Genomic DNA, 25,849 nt, shown 5'->3' on the forward strand with positions numbered 1-25,849 from the left:
GTATTTTTCTTTGAGAAAGACATAGATGTATCCATCTCTTCAAATATTAGAGGGAAGGACTGTATCTAACCATCTTGCTATAGTGCCTATCACAGCAATATATACATGAAAGTATTTAATACCATTAATAATCCACTTGTTTTTCAGACTTTGTCTTCATGTTTCTCAGAACATTATGTTCACCTTTTTATTATTATTCCAGACATTTACAACTTTGTCATAAAAAGCTCAATACAAATAGTGATGGAAGGCAGAGAGAATAGAGAGTTGGCCTTGGAGTCAGGAGGACCTAGGTTCAAGTCCTACCTTGGGGTATTTGTGTGACCCTGACCTGGACAGGTCATTAAACTTCTTGGTGTTCCACACAATTCTCTAACATATTTTTAGCTGCAGAACAGATACTTTTCTGCATTAACATGAAGAAAGAAGTTCCTCACTAGAAGTTCCCTCTACTCACCAATGGATAACAAACAGATCTTACCAAAAATGAGTAGTGATCACAAAATACCAACTTACCACTTTCTGCTCCAGAGCTCAAATACTTTACCCTGTGTCTGGGTATTCATGTTGATTCCTCCATTATCTAATATATAATGGCATAAATTTATAGAGCGCTTTACATATATTATCTCATCTGGTCTTCACAATAATCCTGCAAATGTATGGAGTTGACCAGTAATAACCATTACTAAATTATCCAGCTAGTTTTTTCTTTGACCATTAAACCTTAACTTGATAATTTAGGTGGCACAGTGGATGGAGTTCTGGGCTTGGAGTCAGGAATACCTCAATTCACATTCAGAATTAGACACTAGGTGTATAATCTCTGTTTTCCTTAGTTTCCTTATCTGTAAAATGGGGATAGTAGCACCTACATTCACAGGGTTATTGTCAGGATTAAATGAGGATAATATTTGTAAAAGGCTTGGCATAGTTCATAGCACATAATAGGCTGGATGTTGTTAATATTGTTGTCCATTAAATAATGTTTTCTTTAAGTTACAAAATGTTTTTTGTTCAAGATTATTATACATTTCATTTTCTTCACAAAGGCTGACATTCCTAACAGCTCAGTATTGGAGTTGATATTGGTACCCTTGGTGTATAAACACACACACACACACACACACACACACACACACACACACACACACACTTACACACTCATACACACCGAGAAGTTGAACCATATGTGTCCCATAGAGAACAACATTCTATTCCCAAACAACATTGATCCTTATTTTGTAACTAAGATGAAGTCATTCAGGAATCATCAAAGAAAAACATAAGATTTATGGAACTTCACCTTTTGTCAAGGGATATAGCAAAGCACTAATAAAAACTAAGTTTAACTTCCAAAACCATATGGAACCTATTCCTTTAATAGGACCAATGTAGGAAGAAAAGCATATCATAGAGGCTGATGTTCTGCTTCTGACCATAATGCTAATTAAAATTCCTTCACTCATGAGTGTATTAGATTATTGCTATTATTATCATCTGCCATTTATTGGACTCTTTGTAGCTACAAAATCCTTTCCGTGTCTTATGAGGAAAGAGAGGATACAGTAGAAGGAACACTGAATTTGTAATCAACAGGACCTAGATTTAAATCTTGGGGTGTTTTACTACCTACCTGTATGACCTTAGGCAAATTATGTAATCTCCCCTACATGAAACTTTCTTATTTATAAAATGAAGGCATTGAGTAGATGAGCACTAATACTTTTCAGTCCTAAATAATTATCACATGTATCTAAGATAGTAGATTAGAGGCAGCAACACAGTGTAACACTCAACATTCTTCTCCAAGCAAGTTTAAAATAATGTCTCAAGTCAAATTTTAAAGTGGTGGAGCCAACAAAAAATCAAATGGAGCCATTTTTTTGACCTAAGAAAACTTAAAATGTCAGGTGGAAAAGTCTGTGATACCAGGGTAGAGGCTTGTCTGGAGCCCACATGTGCCACAGATTCAGGAGCTCTCAGTCCAGAGGCTCTCTGGGTTGTAGTTCCAGGAAGGGAGAGACATTGGTGGTTGCTCACGAGGGAGCAAGGCACCTGATTACAGTTCCAAGGTAGAAGAATATTAGAACATGTTGCTGCATGGGATCAAGGGCTTAGAGCACAGACCAGGAGAACAGTAACCATACTTTTCCCAGGATCATACCATCTTGGTAGCACCCAAAACTTGCAGATGCCCAGAACTAGCTCTGAAAAGAGCAGTACAAAAAAGTCTAAAGCTTAGGAGAGTGCCTCCCACTGGTTGAGCAGAGCCAAACTTTAACAAAGTCCAGAGTAAAAAAAATAGGCTGGAAAAATGAACAGCAATGAAAAAAGAATTTGACCATTAAGAGCTACTATGGTGGCATGGAAGACCAGACATAAACTCGGAAGAAGACAACAATGTGAAAACAGCTACCAAAAAAAGCCTCAAAGAAAAATGCTAATTGGTCAGAAACCCAACAGGAATCCCTGGAAGAGTTAAAGAGATAAGAATGGAAGAGGAAAAATTCAGAAAGGAAATTAGAGTGATACAAGAAAATTATGAAAAGAGAATTAATAGCTTGGTAAAAGAGGCACAAAAATATTGAAGAAAATAATAGCCTAAAAAGCAGAATTGACCAAATGGAAAAATTAAAAACCAGTACAAAAGCTCACTGAAGAAACTAATTTCTAATGACTCCAGGAGACTTTAAAAAATAATAAAACAAAGTCAAAAGAATGAAAAATATAAGAAAATGTGAAACATCTCTACAGAAAAACAACTATCCTGGAAAATAGATCAAGGAGAGATGATTTAAGAGTTATCGGACTACCTGAGAGCCATGACCAAAGAAAGAGCCTAGACATCAGATGTCAAGAAATTATCAATGGAAACTGCCACAATAAAAGGTAGAATAGAATTGAAAGACCACACCAATAACTTTCTGAAAAAGATCCCAAAATGAAAACTCTCAGGAATATTATAGTAAAATCCCAGAACTTCCAGGTCAAAGAGAAAATACTTCAAGCAGCCAGAAAGAAACATTTCAAATATTGTGGAGCTATGGTTAGGATCACACAAGATTAATGGTTTCCACATTAAAGCCATAGACTTGGAGTATGATATATCAGAAGGCAAAGGAGCTAGAATTACAAACAAGAATTACCTACCCAGCAAAACTGAATGTAATCCTTCAGGGGAGGAAATGAATATTTAATGAAATAGAGGACTTTCAAACATTCCTCATGAAAAGACCAGAGCTGAATAGAAAATTTGACAAACACAAGACTCAAGAGAAGCATAAAAAGGTAAACAGGAAAGAGAAATCATAAGGGATTCCATAATGTTAAACTGTTTACATTTTTAGATAGGAAGATTTTAACTCCTAAGAATGTTATCCTTACTGGGGCAGTTAAAAGGAGTTTATATAGAGGGCATGGGCATGAGTTGGGTATGTTGGAATGATCTCTTTAAAAAAAATGAAGGGATGATAAAGAGGGATGTACTGGGAGAAGGAGGAAAGGATATGTAGAATGGGGAAAATCTCACATAAATGAGGTGCCCAGGGAAGAGTTTTTATAGTGTAGGGGAAGGTATGGGGTGGGGGTGGAGGGAACATGCTAAGTTGTATATAGCAGGGCTTCTTTAAACTTTTTCCACTCATGACCCCTTTTCACCTGAGAAATTTTTACATGACACAGGGTATATAGGTATATAAAATAGGTATACATAACCTTTTACTATTGCCAAATTGTTCGTGACCCCCACATTCAGTTATACAACTCCTTATGGGGTTGTGACCCACAGTTTAAGAAGTTTTGATGTGTAAAAATGTAATTTATCCAACAGGGAAGTAGGAGGGGAAGAAGATAAGAGGAGGGGGTAGTGATGGACAAAATGGAGGGTGGATTAAGGGAGGCTGTGTTTAGAAGCAAATAAATCTTTGAGGAGTGACAGGAAAGAGGGAGAGGGAGAAGGAGACAGAGAAGGAGGAGGAGGAATGGAGGGAAATGCATAGTTAATAATCCTAACTGTGAATGTGAATGGGATGAGCTTACCCATAAAATGGAAGCAAACAAGAAAATGGATTAGAAACTAGAATCCAATGTTATGTTATTTACAAGAGACATGCTTGAAACCGAAAGATATACACAGTTAAAATAAAGGGATGGAACAAGATATAATATGCTTCAGATGCCATAAAAAATAGCAATCATGGGGGCAGCTAGGTGGTGCAGTGGATAAAGCACCAGCCCTGGATTCAGGAGGACCTGAGTTCAAATCCAGCCTCAGACACTTGACACTTACTAGCTGTATGACCCTGGGCAAGTCACTTAGCCCTCATTGCCCCAGGGAGGCGGGGGGGGGGGAGCAATCATAATTTCAGGAAAAGCAGAAACAAAAATAGACCTAATTAAAAGAGATAATGAGGATGTAGTGGATAGACTGTTAGTTGGGCCTGGAGTCAGGATGACTCATCTTTGTGAGTTTTGAACTCAAGTTTTGAGGCCTTTGAGGCCTCAGATACTTACTTGTTGTTTGACCCTGGGCAAATCACTTAATCCTGTTTACCTCAGTTTCCTTATCTGTAAAATGAACTGGAGGGAGAAATGCCAGTATCTATGCCAAAATAACCCCAAATGGGATTGCAAAGAGTTGGACATGACTGAAAAACAACACATTGTGCTAAAAGGCACCATAGACAATGAAGTAATACAAACAATTTTTACAGCAGGTTTCTCTGATAAAGGCCTCAAATATATACTGAATTTGGAAATAAATCAAATTTATAAAAATGAGCCACTTCCCAGTTTATAGTCAAAGGATATAAATAGGCAGTTTTCAGAAGAAGAAATCAAAGCTATCTATAGTTGCATGAAAAAAAAATGCTTAAATCACTATTGATTAGAGAAAGGCAAATTAAAACAACTCAGAGGTAATACCTCATCTATCAAAAATGACAAATACTGGAGGAGATGAAGGAAAAAAAGATACACTAATGAACTGCTTTTGGAGTAGTGAATTGGTCCAACCATTCTGGAGAACAATCTAGAACTGTGCCCAAAGGACTATAAAACCACGCATACCCTTCAAACCAGCAATACCATACTAGGTCTGTACCCTAGAGAGATCAAAGGAAAAGGACGTATATGTGCACAAATATTTATAGCAGCTTTTTGTGGTGGCAAAGAATTAGAAATTGAGGGGATGCCCATTAATTGGGGAATGGGTGAACAAGCTGTGGCATATGATTGTGATGGAATAACATAGTGCTATAAGAAATGATGAGGGAGTGGTGGTTTCAGAACATGGCAAAACCTATATGAACTACTTCAAAGTGAAGTGAGAAGAACCAGGAAATCCTTGTACACAGTAACAGCAATGTTGTTGTGTTCAACTGGGAAAGACCAAGTTACTCTGATCAGTACAATGATCTAAGACAGTTCCAAAGAACTCATGATGAAAAAATGCTCTCCACCTCCAGAGAGAGAACTGATGAACTCTGAGTGTAAACTGAAGTATAATTTTTTCACTTTCTTTATTTTTCTTGCTTTTGGGGGGAATGTGGAAATGTTTTGCAAGATTTCACATGCATAATTGATTTCATATTGCTTGCCTTCTTGGCGGATGGGGGAGGGAGTGCTAGGGAGGGAGAGAATTTAGAACTCAAAATTTTAAAAGAAAGGAATGTAAAAATAAATAGTAAATTAAAATGTTAAAAACAAACAAATGTATATGGCACTTGGAGCTTTAAAACAGTGCTTTGATCAAAGCATCCTTGTGACGTAGATAGTGTCAATATTATAATCCTTCCCCCTTCCCATCTTACAGAGGAGGAAACTGAGAAGCAGCACAAAAGGGAAGCAGTTGTTCAAAGTCACACAGCTGCCAAGTGGCAAAAGAATTCCAAAGCAAGTGTTCTGACTCCAAGTTCAGTGTTCTGTTTACTACATTATCCTTTCTCTTGCTATGAATTTGCAAAGGGGGATGAATATCAAGAGAATGCTTTTTAGGAGTTTGGTTTTGAGTGGCAGAGAGGTAAGAAATGCTCCTTCAATAAGCATGGAGATAGAAGCATTTGGAATCTAGTTTTGGAGAAGGGGGAAAGCCATGCAAAAGAGCATAGCGCTAAAACCTAGTCATATGTGATTATCCTATGTGGCTTTGAACAATCCTGATAATCTCCCAGCTTTACAACAGATCCCTTGTAGTGCGAGCAAAAAGCACCTGGAATCAACTAAATCCCAGACAAACTCTTGCCAGAGTGCACAGGCCCTGTCCTGACTTGAACAAGTGGCTATAAATAACAAGAGAAACAGACTTCGTTTTCTCTGGCTGTTCCTCCGTTATTGTAACTCCAGTAGGGCTCCATAGACTCAGGATAGAATAAGAAACTAGCCAGACTTCAAAGGAGACAAGATTCTCATGGCTTGTCAATTTCCTGTAGTCTTTAAGAGGGGTTAGTATTGAAGACATAGAAAGAGTAAACTCCTGGAAGAGAAACAGCCAGCACTTAGGCCATCATATGTTGATCCTGACTTTCTGCCCACTGCCATTATTCATAAGTTTTCTTATTTGGCTTGCTTGGGCTGTCGTGTTGTTGAATCTACTAATTGAATCTGCATGCCAGTTATTGTCATGTTTGGGTGGAAGTGTTAAAATGAAACTAATCCTTGTAAGCTTAAGCCACTCTTAGACCATTGGTTTATCATATGCAAGAGAGAACTTGCCAAGACTTAAATAAAACCTGTCAGATTGTCTGAACATAAATATTAGAAGCATGAAAAATAAACATCAGCATTCCATTTTCCCAATAAAAGCAAGAGGATGTAAACATATACTTCACTTAGACTTTTAAGCAAAAGGGGTTGATCTGACCCTATTCTATCAAACATACCATATCTGCTCCCTCCTTCTTCCTTCTCAACAGATATTAACTGGCTGCTTTTTAAAAGTTATGTTACCTTATCATTGGAGATACATATTCTATCCAGTCTTTTATGAATTCAGGTAATCTCCAACAATCTCAAATCAGTTACATTTTATTTCTTCTTGAAATAATATTGATTCCTCTTAAGCCTTAATATACCAACCAGCCTTGGTTCTGATGTATACTGTGGCTAGTAAAGGCAGGAGCCATGTCCATAGACAATGGCCAGGTCAAACCAGCATCTGTTCTTTCGTTGGGCAGAGAAGCTCCGTCCATTGAGTGGGGAAGGAGAAGACAGATGCAGTGCTGAAGTGCTACAAATGGAAAGTTAGGAAGTATTTAGGTGAGGCCTTGAACTAGGTCTTTGACAATTGGAAGATCATGAGAAACACTTCACAGAACTGTATTTAGAAGCACACTAGTATCTCAGAAATTCATGGATTAGTTCCTCCTTAATGTCTGAGACCCTGAAGTGGGAGCCATGGTTGCATGAGGGATCTGTAAGTACCCCTCCTGGTGGCTCTCTTTTAGATTCTGAAACTGACTAGATCAACTCTTTTACTATTTTTGCATCCCAGCTATAAAAAAGGGTACCATATGTAGAAAGCACTGCCACACCCCGAGATGGTAAGAGATAATTCATTATGTCTTTGTGAAGTATAAATAATCACTAAGAAAGGCTTTGGCAGGGGGCAGCTAGATGGCGCAGTGGATAGAGCACCAGCCCTGGAGTCAGGAGTACCTGAGTTCAAATCCAGCCTCAGACACTTAACACTTACTAGCTGTGTAACCCTGGGCAAGTCACTTAACCCCAATTGCCTCACTAAAAAAAAAAAAAAAAAGGCTTTGGCTTTGTCATTAGAACAGATCTTTGGGAGAAAGGTGCCCTGAATTCCAGTTTTCTTAGCTAAGAGAATATTGAATGACATGGCTAATTACACAAATGCAAGTATAGAAGTTCTGTGCTTTTATGTATTTCTCTAGCACGAACCAAATTTGCCGTCTATAGAGCATGCATCCTGAGTACCTTACTGTATGGCAGGGAAACATGGACTACATACACCAGACAAGAGAAGAAGCTTAACAGCTTCCACATGCACTGCCTTTGGCGCATCCTTGGCATATCTTGGTCAGACAGGATCACCAACACGGAAGTACTCCAACGCATGCAACTTCCGAGCATCTACATGCTACTGAAACAAAGACGGCTGTGCTGGCTTGGTCATGTACACCACATGCAAGACGGGCACATTCCTAAAGACCTGCTCTATGGCGAGTTAGCCCCAGGCCAAAGACCCGCTGGACGCCCCCAGCTTCGCAACAGAGATGTAGGCAAGCGAGACTTGAGGGCTCTGGGAATAGACACCAGCAGCTGGGAGGAGATGGCCAGGGACCTGGCCCGATGGAGTTCAGTACTCAGGAGCAGCTTGCGTGCAGCTGAGATGGGCCTCCAAACCCTGGAGGAAGAAAAACGAATGAGACTCAGGAATTGAGGGGCAACAGAGAGCACAGTTTTCTGATGTCCATGGTGCGGCAGGAGCTGCGGCTCCTGTATTGGTCTGCACAGCCACACTGTGGCCTGTGGCTCTTCAAGGCACTGATCCATGGTCGTTGGGGACTGGTTGAAGCCTACTAGCATGATAAGGGAAAGCTAACTGGAAAAAAGTGCAGTGACTTTGTTCTCCCTTTTTGTTGTCTACAGAGACTATTTGGGTGAGCCTTGGGAGGGCTTTGCAGGGTGGAGCTATCCTCTTGAGTCAGGTCAGGTAGATTACCATGATTATCAGGAGATAAGCAGCTAGTGTTGTTCTTTGCCTTTCCTTAGAAAACTGCTCTTTATCTGACCTTGGCTGAATGCAGAAAGCATAAGCAAATAACTCAAAGCACCAGACATAAGTCTGATTTTCCTTTATAGTCTAGTAGTGTACTCTTGACTTCTTAAGGAGATACGTGTGCAGCATGAAGCTGGAATAGAGTTCATAACCCACAGTAACCATGCTTTCAGAACTGAAAAATGGTATACATGGTCTTGTAAAGGTTTATTGTTAAATGTATTTTATTTTTTTGAAATGAGGATTTTCCATACGATCACCCCAGAATAAACATCCAGAATTTTTAAAAAACGAAAAGTATTTTTGGGAAGATGATTTGTTTCAAGGAAGCTTTATTTTTATGCCTTCCTCTTCTATCTCCCTTTTCTTTAACCTCCTCTTTGTGAAGTCTCTCTAACTCCCTTTTTCATCTCTCCTTTTTCTTTCTGCCCACTAATGGAAATTCTTTCTCTCTTCCTTTCTCTCTCTTTCTTTCTTTCTTTCTGTCTCCCTCCCTTCCTTCCTCTGTCCTTTCTACCTTTCCTCTTCTAAGAGTATTTCTTTCATTTTCAACAAACACTAAAGAATTGTAGAGCCACTTAGTCAACAAAATTTATCAAAGACCAAATAATGTGTTCTAAAGGCAGAATTGAATAATACAGGATTCTTTCAGAATTGTGTTATTGACCCTTTTCTAATCCACTTTCCTTTTTTCTATGTAGTTATTCTATAGACTTCCAAATCTACACCACCTTTTTATGAGCTCCAAGATTCCATTTTCATTTGCCTCCACATCTCCACTTGGATGTTCCAATGGTGCCTTAAATGTGCCCCAAAGTGTGTACAATTATCTTACCCACTAAAACCTACCCTTCCTCCTAATTTTCCCATCTCTGTTAATGCCATTTCCAATTCCCCAAATCTCAGTACTCTGAGTAATCTTTGACTCTGATTTTGACAATCACCCCTCATATCCAAATCTTTTGCCAAATTATGTCACTTTTTCTTACTAAATATCTTGCATCTGTATCCTCCATATGGTCACCACCTTAGTTCTAGTCTTCACTATCTCTTCCCTGGACTCCCTGATCTCCTCGTCTTCAATTCTTCTTTTCACCAATTCATCTTACAGTTGTCAAAATAATATAGTAAGGCACAGGTCTCCTTAATATATATTACTCAGTACTCAGACACTATCTGCTACCCCTCCCCCCTTCCCATTGCCTTCTCTGTGAAATATGAGAAGCTTTAACCTGGTCCCCTACAATCTAGGGTTTTTTGTTTTGTTTTATTTTTCGGTGAGGCAATTGGGGTTAAGTGACTTGCCCAGGGTCACACAGCTAGTAAGTGTTAAGTGTCTGAGGCCGGATTTGAACTCAGGTCCTCCTGAATCCAGGGCCGGTGCTTTAACCACTGAGCCATCTAGCTGCCCCCTACAATCTAGTTTTAATATATGTTCTGTCATTTCATTCTGTTCCCTTTTGTGTGTTTTACATTCCAGATAAACTAGACTACTAGCCATTCTAAGATCCTTGATCTATTCCTTCCTTCTCCAGCCTTCATGATTTTGCTTGTGCCATCATCCATGTTTAGATCAGAATCCTCACATCTTCATGTGTTAAAATATTTCCCTTCTCTCACGTATTTGAGCCCAGGTAACACATAGGTTGAGTCTTTCCTGATTGTCACCAAAAATATTTCATTTCACTCTGTTTTAACCTTTTTGTCTTCTTACGTTCTGATACGTAGTGTGGTTACTTGTGAACATGTCTCTGCCTCACTCCTAGATGGGAAGCTCCTTGAGGACAAGAACTGTTTTCATCTTTGTATATCAAGTGTCATTCTTATACTAGGCACTTAATAAATGCTTGTTTAAACTAATTTAATATGAACCCGTTATTAGAATAGGAAGGAGGAAAGGAACTAAAACAAAGGAAGGAACTTGGGAGACAGTGTAATTCCATGGGAAGAGCATTGACTTTAGAGTCAGAAGATTTTGATTTGAATATTGGTTCTTTCACTTACTATCTGTATAATTTTGGGTAAGTCATTTAGGTTCTCTGGACCTCATTTGACTCATCTGTAAAATGAGGGGTCTGTAACTAAGAGATTTCTAAGGTCCCTTCCAACTCTAACTCTATAATCCTATGATTAACAAAGATACTAACTTTCATTCCCCATATTCCTTCTCTGTCAGTAGAATAACTTCCCAGTTCCTTCCCCCATCCACTAAAAAGAGTTTCCAGATCTAAAAGCAGGGTTCTGGCCTGAGATCCCAAGAGACCCTGCCTAAGTTAAGCCTTGTCAAGCAGTAATTTTCCACAATATTCTAGGCATATAAACAGGAGAGCTTCCAAGCATTACATAAGTAAAGTCTGTGACAAGACCAGTGCCCTATTCCCTGCCTCCTTTCATGAATTAGGTACCATGTGAACCTGGACTGTTACCATGTCTCCTGCCAGTCCTACTTCTACACCTTATAGAACAACATGTAAGGTCTAAAACGATATGTAATCAGAAGTTTCTTATTGGCTTTACAATGTACATGTGTTGAAGTTGTCTTCCAACTTTTAGGGCTGCCAAAAATAGTTTTAGTTACAGAAAATAACCCCTGGCAGCAATCCATTCACTGAAGCTCTCTGTGGATTACCAAAAAATTCTTTTCAGTAGAATCAGTCAAGACCTAAAGAAGCAAATTGTAAAGAGATGATTACATGAATAAGGAAGGTGAATGAGTTCTCTTAGTGATAGGTGCTGCCACCTCGTTAGATAGTTTGAATCAGTGCCTTAGGAGCCATACCCAGGAAATCTGATGGAAGCATAGTCTGTATTACATACTGAACCTAGGAATGTAATAATTAAGTCCCCCTACTGAATGACTCAGCTCAGAAGATAAATGTGCCTTTTGCAAGAGGAGAAATTATTTTATTCACTAAGTCATTTGGAAATTTTCTTACTGATGGTTAAAACCTACAAAATGTATATCAAAAAGAGGAAAGGAGCAGGAATCAAGGATGCTAACTCTTATATCCTTCTTTTAAAAAAAAATGTAGGGCAGCTAAGTGTCACAGTGGATAAAGCACTGGCCCTGGATTCAGGAGTACCTGAGTTCAAATCTGGCCTCAGACACTTGACATCTACTAGCTGTGTGACCCTGGACAAGTCACTTAACCCTCACTGCCCCACCAAAAAAAAAAGCAAAACCCAAAAACAACCCCCCCAAAAAAAAACCCCAAAATGTAGAGCTTTTTGACTCCAGAAAAGGTACTAAAAGGCTTTTTCAATAAGGTAAAAGCAACATACTAAATTTAAAAACAATAGAATATTCCTAGAACTCTTGAGTCAGAGACAAATGTGAGCATTGTAGCTAGGGATAGAACATAGAATTCTATGAGGAATTGTGTTGAAGGATCCACTTAAGCAAATGATAAGTTTTAAATGTCTCTAAAGTGGGGGGGGGGCAGCTAGGTGGTGCAGTGGATAGAGCACTGGCCCTGGATTCAGGAGTACCTGAGTTCAAATCTGGCCTCAGACACTTGATACTTACTAGCTGTGTGACCCTGGGCAAGGCACTTAACCCCCACTGCCCCACCAAAAAAAAAAGTCTCTAAAGGAAAAGGTGAATTTCAATAGAACAAAATATATACTGACTTCTGTACTTTATTTTGCCAGTCAGTCAGTTGATTAGTATTTATTAAACACCAAATCTGTGCCAGGCACTAAACACAGTGCTAAACATTGATGATATAAATAAAGGTAAAAGATAGTCTCTGCTCTCAAGAAGCTCAAAGTCTAATGGAGGAGATAACATGAAAAAAAACCTATGTGCAAACATGATCTATATATGGGATAAATTGCAGAAAATCAATAGAGAGAAGGAAACAGTATTAAGAAGAATCAAGAAAGATTTTTTATAGAAGATGTGATTTTAGCCAGGACTTGAAGAAAGCCAGGAGACAGGGATGAGGAAGGAGAGTCACCCCAGCCTGGGGAATATGTAGAAATGTCTAGAGTCTGGAGATAGAATGCCCAGTGTAAGGACCAGCAAGGGGACAAGTATGCTTGGATCACAGAAAGCATGCACCATTGATTTACAAGGTTGCTGTGAATGAGATGATTGTAAAATACTTTTCAAACCTTAAAGAGCTATACAAACCCTAGGTATTGTTTATTAGATATACTTAAGAAAGTTTTTTTTTTTGCCTTGGATTTTCCAAAGATGAAATAATATGCCTATGAGTATATCCTGAGCTTTGAAATAACTTTTATAAATTATTATTTTATCAGTAAATTCAATGAGAAAGCTCAATGTTACAAAAATTTAGAACAAGAAGGGATTTAAATCAGAACATATTCTAAACCAGGGGTGTCAAATGAATAGAAATGGTGGCCACTAAACCATACAGAAGAATCCCCATAGGCTTTTTCTTCCAAATGAATTGCTGAAATGAGTAGATTATTTTGCCATTTTGAAAAATGAAGAAACCAGGACTCAGTCAGGTGAAAGCCAAATAGCCAATAAATGTCAAATACTGGATTCACACCCAGGACTCTGGCTCTCAAATGCCTTCTTAAGCAATAAGTAAGCAATAAATTCAGGGAATTCTTACATTCTTTCACTCTTTCCTCTCAGCTATATAAGGGTATGTATTCTCCGTAAATTGCTGGCAGAAGTCTACCTCGTCTCATCTTTTTGTTGAGAATAGCTTCAGTTTATGCATAGATCATTCAGATGGAGTTTTTATATAGGTGAGAAGGCAGGAAATCCTGGATTCAATCAAGTAGCATGTATTAAATATCTTCTATGCACAAGGTACCAGGTAAGGTGCTGGGGATACAAGGGAAAACATTACTGCCTGGAGGGAGTTTACATTCTATTGGGCTAGGAAACATGTACATATATAAATAAATACAGAATAAATACAGGGCAGTATGGGAGGAGTCAAGGGGCATCAAGGACGAGATGATGGAAAAGGTGGCATTTAATTTGAGTTTTTAAAGAGGCCAGAGATTCTGAGGGGGTGCAGGTGAGGAGGGAATACACTCCAGGAACTGGAGACAGGAAGGACAAAGGCATGGCTGTGGGAGATGGATTGTGTACCTTGTGTGAAGAATAGCAAGGAGGCCAGTTGGACTGGACCACAGAATGCAGGAAGGGGAGCAATAGGGCATCCAATTGGAAAAGTTCCACAGGAAGTTGGAGATGCATGGCTGGAGTTGAAGAGAAAGATCGAGGCTAGATAAATAAATCTGAGAACCATTTGCATCGAGGTCATCATGGAGCCCATGGGATCTGATGAGTTCACCAAGTGAGAAAGTATATAAAGAGAAGGGTGAATATGGGGAGAAAGAAATGGGTTCTGTTTTGGATGTGTTGAATTCGAGATACCTATGGGACATGTAGTTTAAAATGTCCAAAAATTTAGGAAGTGATGTGGAGAGTCTAGGGCTGGATATTTAGATCTGAGAGTCACAGACAGAGAGATGATAGTTGAACCCTTAAAAACTGATGCGATCCCCAAGTGAAAGAGTACAGAGAAAAGAGAAGAGACCTAGAACTGAACCTTGGGGGATATCCATGGTTACTGGCTTGATATGAATAAGGATCTAGCAAAAGTCACTGATGTATGTGTACATGCTAGTGAGGCTATCAGTAAAGAGGTGGAAGAGGTTGTTTGAAAGGAATGAGTGAAGTGAAGCGTGGTTGAAGCTTTCCTAAAATATCATTCCAGGAGACACAGTAACCATTCAAGGCAGCAGGGCTGCAGGATAGAATTTTCCCCAAGACTAGTCTCTGGTATGGACTATGATGTGATTGTCCAGAAGGCTGGAGAAGAGGGAGTGAGAGATAACATAAAGCAGTGATGTCAAACTCAAATAGAAATGGGGCCCAATAAACCTCATGTAAATTTCTCTGTAGGCCACATATTGGCTTAGAAAACCACATATTAATGTTATCTGTGTTTTGTTGCATTTTAATTTATTTCATAAAGTATTTCCCAATTACTTTTTTTTTTTTTGCAGGGCAGTGAGGGTTAAGTGACTTGCCCAGGGTCACACAGCTAGTAGGTGTCAAATGTTTGAGGCTGGATTTGAATTCACTCAGGTCCTCCTGAATCCAGGGCCAGTGCCATGTAGCTGCCCCCCCCCCCCGCCCCGAATTACATTTTAAGAAGGTTTGGGCCACATTTGAAAGTGTTGTGGCCTGCATTTGGCCTGTGGGGTGTGGATTTGACATTTCTGATGTAAAAGGTATGGGATGAGGAGAGAAGAAGAGAGCTTATGGCAAATTGTCTTAATTTTTTTTCTTTCAGTGAAGTTTGAGGAGAGGTTCTCAAATGAGAGGTTGGAGGAATGGAGAGAGAAGGGAAGTTTTGGAACAGCCACTGTCTGAATAGAGAATTAGTGAGGAACAGGAGAATTTCCCTTGTGTTTTGGGTCCATTTAGTAGCATGTTGTTGGAGTGGAGTAGGCAGATGGTATGAATAATCCAGGGCTAGGGTTGACAAGTCATAAATTGTGGTAGCACAAGGGATCTGAGGTTTTGAAAGCCAGAGCAGGAATGCTGACCTGGGGGAAAAAATGGAGTGAGGGAGAGATTGAAGGTTAGAGTAAGGGCAAAGACTAGGTTTAAGAGATATAACATATAGAGAGAAATGGAAAGAGAAAAGATTATGATGAGAGAGAGGAATTTTAGAGACATTGAACATGGAAGTAGAAAATTTAGGGGTGATGGTAAGATCAAGAGCACAGTCATTCCTGTTGAGGTGGAGTAGTATTAAGATGATACTACTATTACTGATAATGATAATAATTAGCATTTATATGGCACTTTAAGGTTTGAAGAATGCTTTATATATGTTATCTCATGGATTGAGGAAAGTAGGAAGCTATTATATTTGAGAAAACATCAATAAACGTGTTGAAGTTCCTTAGTATTAGGGCAGGAGTTGTGGTGGGGAGAGAAACAGACACACACAGACACGGTGAGCCTGATGCTGAACTCATTTAGAGAAGATGGAAAATGTCCTGGGAGTAAGTAGATGGTAACAACCACCAGGTTTTGGACTAGGCAATAAATTTGGATAGTCTGAACTTCAGAGGAGGAAAGCTTGCTAAGTGATAGTAGTAGAGAAAGAGTCTGAAAGTAACAAGGAGGAACAAGGACTGTTGGGTGAGTTGGAGGATATGAGAGCATGCACAGCTGGTACTGGAAAGGACAGGGAGGTGGGGTGGATTCTAAGTCTCAATGAATGCAAAGATGGCAAGAACATGAGAGAAAGCAGTCCAAAATGAAGGGAAGTTTGGGAATTCTGGAGAACACAGTGAAAATGATAGGCATATATGGGGTAAGACACTGGGACACAGGCATGGTTGAGGTGGATGGGAATGAGAGAATGGAGAGCAAGGGTTGAAAAGGAAGGGCTGTTGTGGGTTGGGTGTTTTTGGGGTGGGTTTTTGGTCATCAGAGGTTTATTATCACTGTGCTAGGGAGAGTAAAAGGGATAGGAGTATGCTAATAATTAGGGAATGAATTCAGACAAAACATTAACGGATGATAGTAGCTTTGCTAATAAAGATAGGCAATTAGTTCAATGTCTCAACAAATGGTGTTACAGTCTTGTGGCACGTACAAGCAGGATCTGCTGGAGTGTTTGGGGCATCTAGGATGATTCAGTTTGAATGAACATATATTAGAAGTACAGAGAAATATGGAAAGCCATCAGATAAACCTCAGTTTTATCTGAAAAAAGGAGAATTGAACACACAACACATACAGACACACCCATGCACACATACACACATGTGCACACACGCACACGCACACACAGTTGAATACACCAAACTTAATTGGGTGAACAAGCAGGGCTGGGAGTGGGGTTACAAGGGAAGTTAATACCAGGAAAAGAACAGTTACTAGCAAAATAAACTTCCTGATCCTGAAAGGAGTTGGGTAGGGGAAGGGGAGAAGGGGAATGGTAGATTAAAAGAGAGGAAAAGAAAAAGAAAAGAACTAGAATCTAAAAGCATGCATTAGATTGCGTCTTAGACAATCAGGGAATAGCTAAACAAATTGCTATGTATAAATTTAATGGAGTATTATTGTACTGTAAGAAATGACCAAAGTGAGGACTTTAGAGAATCCTGGTTAGCATGAACTGATGAAAATGAAGTAAACAGAACCAGGAGATCAACTTATACAAGGACAAAAACATTGTGAAGGAAAAAAACAAAAACTTTGAAAGATAAAAATTCTGATCAAAGCAGTGGCCAGAGGACCTATGAGGAAACATGTTATCCACCTCCAGAAAGGTCATGTGTATAAGGTACATAGGTGCATATTTTTGGACATGGGCCACTGCATGGATTTGTTTTGCTTGTGTGTGTGTGTGTGTGTGTGTGTGTGTGTGTGTATGTATGTTTGGTAAAAAGGTGTTTTTTTTTTCTCCTTTTATTTCTCTTGGTAAATTGGGGCAGGATAGCAATAGTGAACTATTATGACTTTTTTTTAAATCACAGAAGAAAATAGAAGGAAGTTCAGAAAAAAAGCACAGATAGAAAGGACAGTTTGGAAAGTAATATGTTGAATTTATTATACTTTTTTAAAAAATCCAGGTGGAATAAGATATTAACGATTCCATGTAAAATCCTTTTTTGTGCTATACTGTGTATGGAAATGCTCTTTTTTGTATGTTAAAGATAAAATATTTTTTTAAAGATATGGCCAACCAAAATGGCATCAGGGCCTTCCAGTCTTGGTTATGAAATCATTACCAAGTCAAGAGCTCTTGAACCTAGGCTCTTGGAGGTAAAGAGGGCAATTCAGCTCTTCTTCCTCTTTTGTACTTAGTGACTGTCATTTAAGGCCATTTTTCCTTATCTTTCAGATTGTAGAAGGAAAAGTTTTAACTCCAGACTTTGGTTTTTTTTGTTCCACATTAAAGGATCTTAACATGGCATTGATGAAGTTTTAAAATATACATATTTTAATAACTTTTCCAATATATTTGGTTTTCTTTGTGATCTTGTGTATTTTATGTTATTCATTTAAAATAATTATTTTGAGAAAGTGTCCTTAGATTACATTAGACTCCAAAGAGGAGTCACAAAAAAATTTAAGAATCCCTGTTCCCTTTAAGTCCCAGGAATATATAATGATTCTTGCTGTTTGGTATCTCATAAACATGGTAAGTCACAAAAGAAATCTGACTTTAAGGAACAAAATTAATTTACATAATTTAGTGCTTACTGTGCCTGGCACAGAGTAGGAGTTTAATAAATGGTTATTGATTGAATTGTTAGATGCTACTCTATAGGTTAGAAAAGACCTGATCAGTGTCTTCAAGTCTGGCCTTGAAACCAGTGAACATTTATAGCAATTCAGAATTTCTAAAATATTAATAAAATGAAAAAAAAGTAAAAGCTTTTAAAAGTATATAATTGGGGGCAGCTATATGGCGCAGTGGTTAAAGCACCGGCCTGGATTCAGGAGTACCTGAGTTCAAATCCGGCCTCAGACACTTGACACTTACTAGCTGTGTGACCCTGGGCAAGTCAACCCCCATTGCCTGCAAAAAAAAAAAAAGTATATAATTGCACAAATACAAGATGTGGTAATTACAACTAGAGAGCTCTTTTGGTTCTAGTGGTATTATTGAGAACATTTGACTTCAGTCTTGGGCATCTCAATAATATGTGTATGCATGTGTTGGAGGGAATGATGTTCTGTACTGGAAAAGATTCAGTAATGAAAGGGAAATTGATTGCAAACTTTGGGATGTTTTACAGGAATTCTGTCAGTTGACACCAATTTTGGAACATTTAGATGTCTCTTACTGCCTCAAGCTTTCTGGAGAAGTTTTGAAAGCACTGTCCAGTAAATGCTTTAGGCTTACATCCCTCAACATTGCTGGCTGTCCAAAGGTAGGTGTAAAAGTGGAAGCAGAGAAAAGCTGAGAGAGAATCCAGAGAGTTCTGTGTTAAAAAGCTTAACTTATTCTTGGCCTGTTCTGTTTGCAATGTATAAGGCCACCATCATAATCATACTAAAGCACAATATCAAGCAGAATAATGCTGCTGCTTTCAATTGTGTTTTTCTTCCCAAAGGAATTAGCCCTCCCCTCCCCCACCACATTATCTCATTTATGTTCTCAACGTCACTATAGCACAAGATATGGAGGAGATACAACTGTCCCTATTTTAAAAAATTTCTTTCTTTCTTTCTTTCTTTTTTTGGTGAGGCAATTGTGGTTAAGTGACTTGTCCAGGGTCACACAGCTAGTAAGTGTCAAGTGTCTGAGGCCGGATTTGAACTCAGGTCCTCCTGAATCCAGGGCCAGTGCTTTATCCACTGCACCACCCAGCCACCCCAATCCCTATTTTTTAATAGATGGAGGAACAGAGTTTCAGAGAAATGATATGCCCCAGTAGTAATATTAACAATCGCATATATATATATGTTTACATGTAGATATATTATATTTCACATTCATAAAGTACTTCAGTTACATTATGTCATTTGACCCTTAAAATAATAATCATGGGGGGACAGCTAGGTGGCACAGTGGATAGAGCACTGGCCCTGGATTCAGGAGAACCTGAGTTCAAATCTGGCCTCAGACACTTGACACATCCTAGCTATGTGACCCTGGGCAAGTCACTTAACCCTCATTGCCCCACAAAATAATAATAATATTAATAATAATAATAATAACCTTGTGAGGTTGACCATGCAGGTATTATTCTCATGCTACTGATAAGGAAATTGATGAGCAGAGAGGTTAAGGTCACACAGTTCCTAAGTGGCTACATGGGACTTTGAATTAGATTCACTGCTCCTTCCATGTGACAAAGCTTTCTTAACACAATTAGTTGACTTTATTATGGCTTGGAATCAACTATTATCATGATTACATAACCAGTGATAATTGAAGATGTGGGAATTAAATAATGTAAACTGCTTTAAATATTCTAAGAGATTTGGAATAATGATAATTATAATATAATAACTACTGTGTATATATAGTGTCTATTGTGTGCCAGGTACTGTGCTAAATGCTCTTACAACTATTACTTCATTTTTATCCTCACAACAACCTTGGAAGGTAGGTGCTATTATCTCCATTTTACAGTTGAGGAAACTGAGGTAGACAGAAGTTAAGTGACTTGCCCAAAGTCACACAGCTAGTAAGTGTCTGAGTCTGGATTCGAACTCAGGCCCTGAGATTTATTCACTATGATAACAACTGTGAAAAACCATTATTATTGCTATTTGACTTCTGATCTCATAATCAGAAAGTGAACTCAGAATGCATAGTGGCCTCTGAAAAGTCATAGAGCAAGGCAGTAGTGCTTAGTGAAAGAAACTGTTTATAAAACAATCCTTGACCTCAAGGAGCTTACATTCTATTAAGGGAAAATCATGTGCAAATTTAAAATATGTACAAGGTAATTTCTGAAAGGCATGTGAAGGACATAAGTCTAAAACGAAGTAGTTTTTCAATAACAGAATGGAGGTTCCGGGGGGAACAGTGAAAGGGTATGTAGTAAATAGTGTTAGAGGCACAAGAGGGATGGGGCTAACCAGGGTGTGTTTTGGGGAGTGAGGAGTCACCAATGGCATCCTCCAGGTCAGAATCACAGGGATTCTGCATGGCACCATAGGTAGTGGACTGACACACTCTTTCCAAGAACAGTGGTAATGTTTTGAGGCTTAATTCCTAAGCAGAAAGTGGGAAAGCAGTGGGGTGGCCTGGAGGGGCAACACTACAGGGACAGGGCAAATCACAAGTTTCCTACCTTGCTTAATGGCTTTTATTGCTCTTCAGTTGTTTCAGTAGTGTCCAACTCTTCATGACTCCATTTGGGGTTTTGTTAGCAAAGATACTGGAATGGTTTGCCATCTCCTTCTCCAGTTCGTTTTATAGATGAGGAAACTGAGGAAAAGAGGGGTAAGTGACTTGCCCAGGGTCACCCAGCTGGTAAGTATCTGAGGCCAGATTTGAACTCATGAGGAAGAGTCTTCTTGACTAAAGGCCTGTCAGTCTATCCACTCCACCACCTATCTGCCCTGCCTCTCCAAAGTATTGGGTCACCTACACAACCAAGCCCCATTTGCTTCTGGGCTAATGTAATTGACAACTGAAAAAACCTTGTTCCTAATCAATTCCATCTTTATAAAGATTGGAATAGAGCTGGTCTCTCCCTGGTATCTATACAGATCATTGTACTGCAAAAGGAAGCAGGGACAAGCCTTTTTAAGAAAGTAAAGAACCAAAGGAAAGAAGAGAAAGGTTGTATTTTATACCAAGGATGGTATCTGGCTTATAAAAGTAAGCTATGAACATTCAGAGTAAAACTCTTCCCCAGTGTCTCAGAACTGTGCCTGTTTAAAATTAGGTAAAACCAGATGTGTTCCAATTTTCTAGGCATGGCTTCCAGAACACAAATAGGGCACCAACATCACTCACTTTCTTCTAGACTACTCTAGCAATGATAGCTCTTTATAGCACTCCCTGTCCTATCATATGGATACTCTGGCAACCGGTCCTACTGCATAGCATGCTGGGAGTGTGGTTGGTTTTTAGTGGGCCTTAAAATTTAGATGCAAAGTAAACATGACCAATCAAGAAAAAAAGGTGGGGATGGGGAATGGGATAAAGAAGTTTGTTTGATTCTGAGAAAAGTTAAAATTAGGGTATTCCCTTTGCACAATGTGAAACAGACACTGCTATTTCCTGGAAGCCAAAGATTCGGATGTGGCACAGCTATTTATAAACCACTTTGTAGTTTTCTTCTAAAATATCACGTTCTAGCCTATATTTTGTTTAATTATATTCATGCCTTATCTGTTTCTACTAGACAGTTTCTTAAAGATAGAAAACATGGTTTATATATCTTTGCATACAGATCCTAGCACAGTGAATAAAGAAAGGACTGATTAATGTTTTTTGAATGAATGAACAAACAAAAGATATGTAAAGCATTACTCTGGGTAATCAAGTCTGGGAGAATATTTTATTTACTTCACAGCTGTAAATTATGATAACACATTTATAAACCTATACTTCAATCTGTATTCAGATACCATCAGTTCTTTCTCTGTATATGAATTGCATTTTTCATAAGTCCTTCTGATAGCATCCTGCTCATCATTTCTTTCATAGTTACTATTGCTTACTGTATTACCCTCCATCCTATTCCCTCCTCTTGATATTTACTCTATTTTCTATCTTCTTTCACCCTATCCTTCCTCAAAAGTGTTTTGCTTCTTACTGCCACCTTCCCCAATCTGCCCTCCCTTCCTTCACCTCTCCCCCTTTATCACCTTTCCCTCCCACTTTCCGTCAGGGCACAATATATTACTATGTTATTTCCTCTTTGAGCCAATTCTGATGAGAGTAAGGCTCACTCATTCCCCCACTCCTTCCCCATCTTCCCTTCCACTCCATAAGCTTTTTCTTGTTTCTTTTTTGTTAGCTACTTTACCCCATTCCACCTCTCCCTTTCCCTTTCTTCCAGTGCATTCCTCTTACTCCTGAACTTTATTTTAAAGATGTCATCATGGGGCAGCTAGGTGACACAGTGGACAAAGTGCCAGCCCTGGACCCAGGAGGCCCCAGACATAAGCCACCCCACCCTGCCTGCCCCACAAAAAACAAGGATAAGCAAAAAACAAATGCTTTACAGATATCATCCCTTCATATTCAATTCAGACCTGTTCCCTCTAAATATATTCCTTTCAGCTGCCCTAATACTGAGAGAATTCTTATGAGTTAGAATTATCATCTTCCCATGTAGGAATGTAAACAGTTTAACCTTTTAACATCCCTCATGATTTCTTTTTCCTGTTTACCTTTATATGCTTCTCTAGTGTCGTCTTGGTTTTTTTTGGGGGGTGGGTGGGGCAGTGAGGGTTAGGTGACTTGCCTAGGGTCACACAGCTAGTAAGTGTTGAGTGTCTGAGGACGGATTTGAACTCAGGTCCTCCTGAATCTAGGGCCAGTATTCTATCCACTGTGCCACCTGGCTGCCCCCAAGGGTCTTGTATTTGAAAGTCAAATTTTCTATTCAGTTCAGGTCTTTTCATCATGAATGCCTGAAAGTCCTCTTTTTCATTGAAGTCCCATTTTTCCCCCTGAAAGAATATAATCAGTTTTGCTGGGTAGGTGATTCTTGGTTGTAATTCCAGTTCCTTTGCCCTCTGGAATATCATATTCTATGCCCTCTGATCCTTTAATGGAGAAGCTGCTAGATCTTGTGTTATCCTGACTGTGGCTGCACAGTACTTGAATTGTTTCTTTCTGGCTGCTTGCAATATTTTCTCCTTGACCTGGGATCTCTGGCCTTCCCTGTCAACCTTTTAGGCCGTCTTTGGCTGGAAAATGATCTCACTCTGTTCTTTTATGGGTTCTGCTGCTCCAGGAATTGTCTTCTAGCATTATTTAGAGGCATGTGGCTGGATGGTGTGGGGCACTCTGAAAGTTACAGCCTCTCCTCAGCCATCCTAGCTCTGCCCCCTGAAACAGAAAACTCTCTCCTCATTAATTTTCAATCTTTCTTTGCACATTGCCAACTTCCCTACTTCCTACAAACACACCCATGTCTTCCTAGAAACGCTCAAAAAACCCTCACATGATCTATCTGTCCCCACAAACTGTTGTCCTTTATTCCTCCTCCTTTTTCCTGCCTAAGCTCCTCAAGAAGCCCATGTGCAAGTAATGCTTCCACTTCCTTTCCTCATACTTTCTCCTTTATAGTCTCTGCAATCTGGTTTTTAACCTCATCCTTGAATTGAAATTGTTCTCTCCAAAGTTACCAATGATAACTTGATTGTCAAATTTAATGATTTTTTTTTCTCAATCCTCTTCCTCTTGACCTCTCTGCAGACGTTCACATTATTGACTACCTTCTTCTCACTGATATACTCCTTCTTCTCCTTACTTTTTTTGATGCTGCTCTCTACTGCTTCTCCTATCTATCTGATCACTCCTCGGTTTCCTTTGCTGGATCCACAGGTCATGCTCACTAACCATGCGTGTCCCTAAGGCTCTCTCCTATGCTCACTTATTTTCTCTATATATACTGTTTAACTGATGATCTTATTAGCTACCATGGATTCAATTATCTCTGTGCAAATGATTCTCAGACCTACTTGTCCAGCCCTCCTGCCTTCTACTTTCACATGTCCAACTTCTTGTTGGACATTCTTGAACTGGGTATGTTCAGTGTTCAGTCCTTTACAGTCATCTCTGACTCTTTGTGACCCTATTTGGAGTTTTCTTGGCAAAGTTTTCTTGGAGTGCTATTTCCTGCTTCCACTCATTTTTACAGATGAGGAAACTGAGACAAACAAGGTTAAGTGACTTTCCCAGAGTCACAGAGCCGTGAGTGTTTGAGGCCAGATTTGAGCTCAGGAAGATGTATTTTCCTTACTCCGGGTCTGGTACTCTATCCATTGTGCCACCTGACTTGATCTATTAAACTCAGCATGTCCACAACTCAACCCAAACTTTTCCCCCACTTCAAGCCCTCCTTTCTCCCTAACTTCCCTAATAATTCTCAATCTCCCAGGCTTAGAATAAAGCTATTACCCTGTTACTGTTCCTCTTCTCAGTGGGGAAGAGAATGTCCCACACTAACCATCCCTTTTCACTGACTGCACAGCTACTTACTCAACCCCAGGGAGCCCACACACAGTCACTATTTTACCATTACCTCAAGACTATTGATCCTAAAGAGATTAAAAAATAGTTTCTATTCAGGAAAAGGTTGGGATACCAACCCTTCCCGAGCCCACATTCTGCTTTAGAATATAGTAAGGATTTGTAGGTAAGTGTCAAGATGAGGGGGTGGGATATTTATTAATTATGGAGTAAAATTGTACTATTTGACCTTTGAAGTCTCTTGACTTTGTACAAGGTAAACTTTGGTCCTGCCAGCTGAATTGTTTGGAAATACTTTGAGCTCAGAGGTTGTTAAAAATAGCAACTCAAGCACTATATAATCTCATATACTAAAAGGGATATTTTTAATACTGAAAAGAGATTCCTGGCACAGTGCTTTAGCTATATCAACAAATAAAAAGAACAAAATCTGAATCTTAAGAAATTTACAAGTATAGGACATTTAGTACACTGATTTTGGCCCTCTAGCACATGTAAATTCATTTAAAAATTCATTCACTTATCCAAAACAACCACAGATTTAGAGGAATTCAAGATTGGAAATGCCATTCTCTATTGGTGACTGCATTATTGTTTGTGTGTCTAACTCTTCATCACCCAGCTTATAAAGAAAAAGTTTCATATACAATAGGCACATCATAATTGTTTATTACATTGAATTGAATTGAAAAACAACTCTAACTTGAAGTAGAAAGTCATTCTGCAGTTATAAGCTTTATATGTCAGAACTAGAATTAAAAATCCTTTTACCTAGGGCCAAAATAGTGTAAATGAGTAGGGAGGGTATACCCAAGCACTGTCATGATAGTATTTCAGATATGGGGATAAGCAAGGAAGCGAGGTCTTACCCTGCAGCATATAGGCTGGTAGAAGACCACAGAGAAAGTGAACTCTACTTCCCTCCATGTCAGTTTCCTGAGGGTAAAGTTAAAGGTAAAGTCTGTTCATCCTAGTTACTATTCTTCCAGTTGGTATTGTAAAACATCTTTTAAGTAGAATTGTAAAGAAAAAGTAGGTGTCTTTGGAACATCTAGTTCAATTTGGATGTCTAATACATAATATAATAAAACAATAAAAATAATGAATATATGATTGTTCAAGGTTTCCTAAAGATCTTTCCTTCCAACAACCTTGTGAGGTAGGAAATGCCAGTATTATCATCTTTATGATGATGATTTGTTTCAGTTGTGTCCCAGTCTTCATGACCCCACTTGGGGTTTTGTTGGCAGAGATACTAAAGTGGTTTGCCATTTCCTTCTCTAGCTCATTTTATAGAGGAAAAAACTGAGACAAACTGGGTTAAGTGACTTGCCCAGGGTCAAATTGCTAGTAAGTGTCTGGGGCCAGATTTGAACTTAGGAAGATGAGTTTTTCTGACTCTAGGACCAGCACTCTATCTATTGTGCCACCTGGCTGCCCATCATGCTCATTTTACAAG

The 25,849-nt window shown here is 39.0% G+C and overlaps 1 protein-coding gene across 1 annotated transcript in view; it reads left to right on the forward strand.

Moving 5' to 3' along the window:
- Window positions 1-25,849, forward strand: part of FBXL13 (F-box and leucine rich repeat protein 13) — a 212,442-nt gene that overhangs the window by 182,797 nt on the left and 3,796 nt on the right. The window contains exon 13 of the mRNA XM_043967586.1: window positions 18,515-18,649. Coding sequence (XP_043823521.1) covers window positions 18,515-18,649 — 135 coding nt within the window. The remainder of the gene's footprint in view (window positions 1-18,514; window positions 18,650-25,849) is intronic.

The sequence above is a fragment of the Dromiciops gliroides genome, chromosome 5 (genome assembly GCF_019393635.1).
Source record: "Dromiciops gliroides isolate mDroGli1 chromosome 5, mDroGli1.pri, whole genome shotgun sequence".
NCBI classification, from domain to species: domain Eukaryota; kingdom Metazoa; phylum Chordata; class Mammalia; order Microbiotheria; family Microbiotheriidae; genus Dromiciops; species Dromiciops gliroides.